At 45.8% G+C, this 8,117-nt stretch overlaps 1 protein-coding gene across 1 annotated transcript in view; it reads left to right on the plus strand.

Annotated features, from left to right (window-relative positions):
* The window catches only part of LOC128414687 (vomeronasal type-2 receptor 1-like), a 29,795-nt gene extending 23,266 nt beyond the window's left edge, over positions 1-6,529 (plus strand). The window contains exons 5-6 of the mRNA XM_053390336.1: positions 2,116-2,239; positions 4,995-6,529. Of these exons, the coding sequence (XP_053246311.1) occupies positions 2,116-2,239; positions 4,995-5,986 (1,116 nt within the window). The 3' untranslated portion in view covers positions 5,987-6,529. The remainder of the gene's footprint in view (positions 1-2,115; positions 2,240-4,994) is intronic.
* Positions 6,530-8,117: the final 1,588 nt, after the last annotated feature.

Below are 8,117 nucleotides of genomic sequence, written 5' to 3' on the forward strand. Positions count from 1 at the left end.
ATGTAACCTGAAGCATATGTAACCCGAGGTACCACTGTACATAAAATAAGGTTCTTCCATCCTTTAAGACTTCCGTCTCTCTCAGCGTGGGTCCTTTGTTTTCTCAACACCTGCATTTGTTATAACAATTAACTTAAGATATATTGTCTGTTTTCTTTATACCATATTATATTGCAAGAGTGAGTCAAAGCATGTTAAAAGTTTCATATGGGAACAATGTTCTATTAAGTTTACAGTGGTACCTCAGTTTACGAACTTAATCCATTCCAGAAGTCCATTCTTAAACCAATACCGTTCTTAAAGTGAGGAGTGCTTTCCCTAATGAGACCTCCTGCTGCCGATGCCCTTCCACTGTTCGGATTTCATTCTTAGACCGAGGTAAAGTTCTCAAACCGAGACACTACCTCCGGTTTTGCAGAGTTCTTAAACCAAATCATTCGTAAACAGGACTGTTCTTAAACCGAGGTACCACTGTGCTCTGTAATTATCCCATTCTTTACTGAACTGGTGTGTTGTTTGGTTCCCAGTTCTCCCTGTCAATTTTGCGAGTTCTGCATATACAAACGTTTTCACCTGCCTTTCTTCTTTTTGCCAGTGTGGACAAAACTGAGTTTAGCTGGGCCAATGGTTTGACTCAGTATTAGGGTTGCCATATTTTGAAGAGCAAGAAAGGGAACACGTTTGCCAACTTCCACTTTTAACTATGGATCGCTTTGACGGCTCTAATTTTAAATACCCCTACCATATGTAGGCTATAGAAGCTGTTATATATTCTAGTAGCAATGTTCTAACCGTTCAACAACAACAACAACAACATAATAATACATATTGCTCCCTCACTTGCCACATGAAAGTATTTGGGCTCATGTTCACATCTTTGTGTACGTAACTATGCTCACAATTTTGTGAACAGAACAATTTATTAAACTGTTTAACATGTACATATGGACTCTACTTAAGGGCAGGGGGTGTTAACTCTTGCCCTCCCAGACTCCTCCTCCAATATCTTGTAGCTGAGCCAGCATCCCTTTAGTTCAGCCACAAGAGACGGGATTTATACAGTGTGTAACTAGTTAAGATGCTGCTCTGTTGTGATTCTCTGCTGCAGACTAGCTTAGCTGGGTGCCTTAGATCTGAGACTAATGCACTAGAATATTTTTCATGGGTTACTGTAAACCAAAAACCAAAAAACCCCTGACATTTTGCCAAATTTAAAAAATCCACCCAGACAGAAATTTTTATCCTGAAAAGGAGGACATGTCCTGGAAAAAGAGGACATATAGCAACCTTAGTCAACATAAAGCAGATTTCTATATTTCCCAATCCAAACTGCCTTGCAGAACTTTGACTGTACACATATATTGCATATATTACCACTTATCATACTTAGCTGTTGCTCTAAAATCTTGCAGAGAGCAGGGGAAGTGGTAGGGGGCGGCCCACGGGCCCGAGCCATGGATCTACTGCACCCTTCCTTTATTATTATTATTATTATTACCATCATCATCATCATCATCATCATTTTTGCTAACAAGACAACTGGGCTCGCTGCAAGGTGCAATGCCAATGAGACCCCATAACTACCCACCATCTTAATTTGTCCAATGGTATCGATATGTATTAATTGGCATGCACATTTGTCTCATGGACCTGTGTCCCAGGTCCAAAAGGTGCCTAGCAATGTCCCTGGCTGAGAATCTCCTTGAGAGCTACCTAACAAGGCTCTCAGTCAGGTGCATTGTTAGGCACCTAATGAACTTGGGACACATGGATGTGATTGTAGCTGAGTAAAAATGGCCTCCCAAGTTCTCCACCATTTTTGTATCCTGAGGGATTCTCCAAGGGCAGCCGAAATCCCCCAACAGTTTGTTGAGGGTGTCCATTAGCAATGGCACCAGCATGACTTCTCACTTCCTCCCTCCCCTTGCCGTCAAATATTTCAGCATTAGCAGCAACTGTTGTGGGCAGACTGCCATTTTGTATCTCCACAAAAGGCCTAGCATCATTCCAAGTCACTGAGGAGGAGGAAATATAACAGCCACAATAGTCACCTCCTTGTTGCATGGCAAAAACAGATACATAGGAGAAATAACAGGTCTTTTCTGTGCCTTTCAGCGTCCACGCTCCACATGCAATCTGAACTGCCAACCTGGTTATCGGAAGGGGATCCTGCAAGGAAAGCCCTCATGCTGTTATGATTGTATAAGGTGTGCCGAAGGACAGATCAGTAATATAACAGGTATGGATGCCTATCAGCATTTTAGCCAATGGGGGGAAAGAGGACATTTGTCTAGACCCAGGATGGGGAACCTGAGACCTTCTAGATGTCAATGGATCACCACCATCCCTCAGCATTGGCCATGTTGGCTGGGGCTGGTGGAAGCTGGAGTCTAACAGCTTGGGGGGTGTACAGGCTCCCCATCCTTGGCCTAGACTCTAGAGAGCTGAAAATTAACTCAAGTCCAAGTCTTGCATTGGTTGGTTCAAACTGGAATCCTGTAGTTTATCTTTCCTTCCTTCCTTTTTCTTCAGAGGCTTCATTGCAATAGGGAGGAAGAGAGTATGAGCTGAAGATTGAATAGGACAGATTGAGAGGACAGTGAATAAAGGAAGTTTGTCACTTGGCAAGAGAATATCTGAGGTCCAATTCTCATTGGCCTTTTTTGTACTTGAGCACTGAATGCCTGCACGAGCACGATTAAGGCACTAGCACCAACAGCTGCCAAGTGTGCATCCACACCTTTCATTCATGCTTTAGTGCCCTATAGAACAGTACTGTGTGATTTAATTACATGGAAACTCTGAGCTGAAGAAATGGAAAGGATCATGGGGGGAGGACTTCTAAGTAGGCAATAGAGCTCTTTCTTTTGGATTTCTTTTTGGGAACACACACACACACTTACATTTAATGTTTTGAATTATTTCCCCCCTTATCCTTTGATCTTAATTTATAGCGAACACTTTATATCAAATTTTTTCCTGAAAGGTGGCGAGGGCCATGGCTGGCACCACAAAGTTGATGGTGATGGCATTATGCTTTTCTTTAAACTACAGTTATGCTTGCTTAAAGAAATAAATTGGGTCAACGCACAGTTAAGGTAATCCTGGACAACGAATCAAAGGTGCTTTTGTCAATTGTTTGAATGAACTGCATCTGCTAGAATGTGTATATTGGAGTGGGGGAAGAAACAAAAGTTCTGAAGAGGGGAAATCCTTGGGTGAGATCCAACTGTCGTAATCAGATTGGACCCCTTCAAACAAATGGTCTTAAGTGGGCTTACTGGGTTTAACCACAGAGTCTAGGACTTGCCGATCAGAAGGTCGGTGGTTCGAATCCCTGTGACGGGGTGGGCTCCCGTTGCTCGGTCCCTGCTTCTGCCAACCTTGCAGTTCGAAAGCACGTCAAAGTGCAAGTAGATAAATAGGTACCACTCCGGCGGGAAGGTAAACGGCATTTCCATGCGCTGCTCTGGTTCGCCAGAAGCCCCTTAGTCATGCTGGCCACATGACCCGGAAGCTGTATGCTTGCTCCCTCGGCCAATAAAGCGAGATGAGCGCCGCAACCCCAGAGTCGGCCACGACTGGACCTTATGGTCAGGGGTCCCTTTACATTTACTCTATGAGTGTGCCTAAAACACCCCTGGTGTTGTTGATGGTGCACACATTTGCTGCAGCATCACCACCTTCCCTGTTCTCTCTCACACAGGAGGGAATGCTTTTTTAAAGACAGTGCTCAACGCTGGCAGTTTCTCCAATTTCTTGGATATAGGCTGACTTCTGAGTATATATGTATAGAACCGCACTATTAATGTTATAGGTCAACCTTTCTCAAACTTGGGTCCCCAGACGTTGTTGAACTATAACTCCCATCTTCCCTAGCCAGCAGGACTGGTGGTCATGGATGATGAGAGCTGTAGTCCAACAACGTGTGGGGAAACCAAGGTTGAGAATGGCTGCTATAGTTCTAGATATTAAACTACTGCAGGTCACCTTAGAACCACATATATTAAAATATACCATAGCTGAGTGGGGACTTGAACTAGGGCCTTCCCTCTCCTAAGATGGCACTCTAACCACTATGTCCCTCTGGGTCCCATGTGCCCTCAGTTTGAATCTTTCCGGTCCTATAGCTGTTGAGTTTGTTTTTAGGGCTGCTGAGCGATCTTGTCATCAGTCAATGGAAGCTGAATGGAGGGTGAATGGGGCCCCTCCACAACCTCAGCCTGTCCTCAGCCTGTACCCACCTGCCTGCCTTGCTGCTTACAACTAGTTAAGGGGTGGCTTTGCTTGTGATTGCCCATATCTCCTGGTTGCCTCGTCTTCCACTCTACAGCAGTGGCTAGTGCTCATTAGAACTGGTAATCAGTCACTTCTTGGATTTCAGTTTGCTGCTCATGATCACAGGTTCCTAGCGAATGTCACACAGTAGATCCTGGTTATCCTAATAGTCTTTGACTATGACCCACCCTTAACTTCTGTCTAACCTGGAAGGCTATCCTCTAATTTGTAACGTGTGAAAAACTCTCTGGGGTTGCTTAGCAGTGAGAAAAATGCACCCTGTGTTCATGGGTACATTTTAAACCATTCTGAACAAAAACCAGAAGGGAAACTAAGGCACATTTTACCTTTTACACACACTCACCTTTCTGTGTTCTCCATCCAGACAAGGAAAAAAGGCACCAGAATCATAGAGTTGGAAGGGACCCTGAGGATCATCTGGTCCAACCCACTGCAATACAGGAATATGCAGTTGTCCCACACAGGGATCAAACCTGCAACCTTGGCATCATCAGCACCACGCTCTAACCAACTGAGCTATCCAGGCATTAGTGGAGGGCACATTCCAATCAGGCTTATGGTGTGAAGCAGGGGCAGAGAGGGGGGTGGCCTGGGAGAATTCCAAGAGCCAGACAGAGAGAGAGGTCTGAAGAGGGCTTGAGGCTCCCCTATGGCCTTTTTTTTAACAATTAGTTTCGGGTTTCTTTCTTCTCCAGATGCAAGGGAATGCACAGGCTGTGAGGAAGATTACTGGTCCAACAACGAGAGAAATAAATGTGTGCTTAAGGAGGTGGAGTACTTGGCTTACGAAGATGCTTTAGGGATAACACTGATTGCGCTGTCTGTGTTTGGGGCTCTTGTCGTCCTGTCAGTGACTGGCGTATATATCAAGTTTAGGAACACAGCTCTCGTGAAAGCCAACGACCGGGAGCTGAGCTTCCTCATTCAGTTTTCTCTCGTCGGAACCTTGATGACTTCTATCCTCTTCATTGGTAAGCCAGAAGACTGGTCCTGCATGTCCCGGCAGGTGACCTTAGCCTTGGGTTTTTCCGTCTGCCTGTCTTGTGTCCTGGGAAAGACAGTGACGCTCTGCCTGACACAGCTGGCCATGAACTCAAAGGTTGCTGAGAAAGCGCGGATGTTGGTGAAGCCGATTTGCCAAAAGATCATTGTCCTCAACTCTGTCCTTACCCAAGTGGGCATCGTCTGTGCCTACCTGATACTGAATCCTCCTCGCATGTACAAGAACACCCAGTTCTCCATCACAAAAATCATTTATGAATGCAACGAAGGCTCCATCCTGTACTTGTGTGTCATGTTTGGCTTTGATGTCTTCCTTGCTATCCTGAGCTTCCTCACAGCCTTTGTGGCTCGCAAGCTGCCCAATAACTTTAACGAAGCCAAGTTTGTCACCTTCGGGATGTTGGTCTTCTTCATCGTATGGATATCATTTGTGCCTGCTTATTTAAGCACACGAGGGAAGTTCAAAGTGGCCGTGGAGATCTTCGCCATCCTGGCTTCCAGCTTTGGTTTGCTGGGCTGCATATTTGTGCCGAAATGTTACATTATCTTGCTGAAACCTTTAAGAAACACAGAAGAAATTGTAGGAGGAAGAGCTGCCACCAACGACAAGAGCGCACCGCCAACTTCTGCCTCGTGCACCAGTGAAGTTAACAACACTACTGTCTCTACGGTTCTTGAAGATTAGAACTTTTAAAGCTTTCGCCTGTCACCAGTTCCACTAGTTTATTTGCACACGTTTTCCCATCTCTATGCTGAGAGAAAGAAGATGCCTTACCAAAGTCCCCCCCACCTTCTGCTTGTTGGGGAATAATAGCACAAATGAAGCATAGCTGATTGCTTGCTGAGAAAATAACAGGAGGAGCTTTGTATTTTCACAACGACATATAATAGCTTGGATCCAACCCTCTGCAAGCGGAAAGAAACTTCTGCTCCCACAAGGGAAGGGGCCACAGGTGCTCACCACCAGCAGCGGCTGCAGCCTCCCCAGCTACGTAGTTCAGGAGGGTTCCTTCTCTCCGGAGAGGCTTTCTGGTGTGTGTGTTTATGGAGGAGGCAGCAGGAAGGAGAAGACAGGAAGACTCATGGTTCCTGGGATCCAGCGCCTATGATTCTACCTATAATAGGCCAGCCATTCAAAACCATGCAATCAGTGACTTTTCCATGTAAAAACCAACCCTCTCAGCATAGTATCAACTAACTGCATGAGAGTGCCTCTGATATTTTCCAATAAATCAAATTATTTACAACTTGCTTCATGCTATTTTATGGTTACAGGGAGGCGATCTAATTAGTGTGGAACAAAGTGGCATGATTGTTTCTCACGACCTAGGAACTCTGGCGCTTTTAGTACAGCCTAAAATTGCATTAGTCTAGAGGTAGCCAACATTGTGTCCTCCAGATGTTATGGACTACAGCTCCCATCATTCCTGCCCAGTGGCCATGCTGGCTGGGACTGATGGGAGTTGTAGTCCAAAACTTATGGAAGGTACCAAGTTGGCCATGATTGCATTAGCTTTCCATGTACTATCACAGAGCTGCTGCTCTTCCTGAAAATGCACAAAGCAAACTATAGGAAAGGACCATAGCTCAGCAGAAGAACATCTGTCTTGCATGCAGAAGGTCCTAAATTCAATCCCTGGCATCTCAGGTAGGACTGGGGGAGAGACTCTGGTCTGAAGCCCTGAAGAGCCACTGCCAGTCCGTGTGGACAGTACTGAGCTAGATAGACCAATGGTCTGACTCAGTATAAGGCAGCTTCCTATGTTCCTAATTAGTTAGGTAAATTGGTTGCCATGCTCACCAAATGCATGGGCTTCCAGTATGAGCAGGCCAAGAAATTTGTGCTTGTTGCAGCTGGTCCCTTGCTGACTAAAGAAAATGGGCTTGTAGAAGAATTCCCCCAAAACTGATTGTGCAAAATGACTTATCGTTCAAGATGCATTTTAGAAAATATGGGGATAAATGTCCTGCTCTAAAAAGAGAGAGGGTTTTGGCAGAGCCACAGAGCCACCCTCCTAAGGCCAGTGGCGCTGCTGCTTACCTGGGTTCAACTAAGCTGGGATGGCAGTGGGCTCAGGACCCCACGGCTGCAACACTGGGTGTGCTGCTGCCAGCCTGCAGCTCCCATCAATGCAACAGTGTAGTTCCAACCTTGTTACACCCTCACCCACCCCCACAGCCTCAGCCCTGTCCAGGTAAGCAGGACTGACACCATCGTTGGGAGGGCAGCTCCACCCCACAGTGCTCTCTGCTGCTGAGGGAGGGGTAGATTTACTGAGGAATGTTGCTGGAAGACCTTTGCAGAAACAGCCAAAATAGGGTAGTGAGTTGTAATAACAGCACTGCCTTAGCTGGACTGGAGCATTCCATCATCCCTAGCCTTGGCTCTCCAGCGGTATGGAGACAGTATTCCCTGCCTGTTTTCCCCGCTCCGTTTATTTCTGTTACTGTTGGTGTTATTACAGGGAACAGAGGCAGTGTTTACTGAGACCTCTAACAGCCTGGTATGCTTTGTACCTTATGTGCCTTGTGTTGTATGCACCTCTGCTCTTCGTTGAGCCAAGTTATTCAGAGAGGGGGAAACCAATATTGATTTGTTTGTAAAGGTTGTTTTCCGCAATGGTTTCACCAGAAGGAGCAAATTGTCTGGCAGCTGGGACTATGTTCATGTCCACGTGCATTTTGCCTGGGAAGCATTCTGTTTTCCAGAGCTTGCCAAAAAGCCGTGACAGCTACCTCCAGAACAGGGATTTCTGCATTGTTTCTGCATTAACCATATCACCAGATGAGGCCCAGTTAAATGATGCAGCCCTTGA

Source organism: Podarcis raffonei, chromosome 5 (assembly GCF_027172205.1).
Source record: "Podarcis raffonei isolate rPodRaf1 chromosome 5, rPodRaf1.pri, whole genome shotgun sequence".
NCBI classification, from domain to species: domain Eukaryota; kingdom Metazoa; phylum Chordata; class Lepidosauria; order Squamata; family Lacertidae; genus Podarcis; species Podarcis raffonei.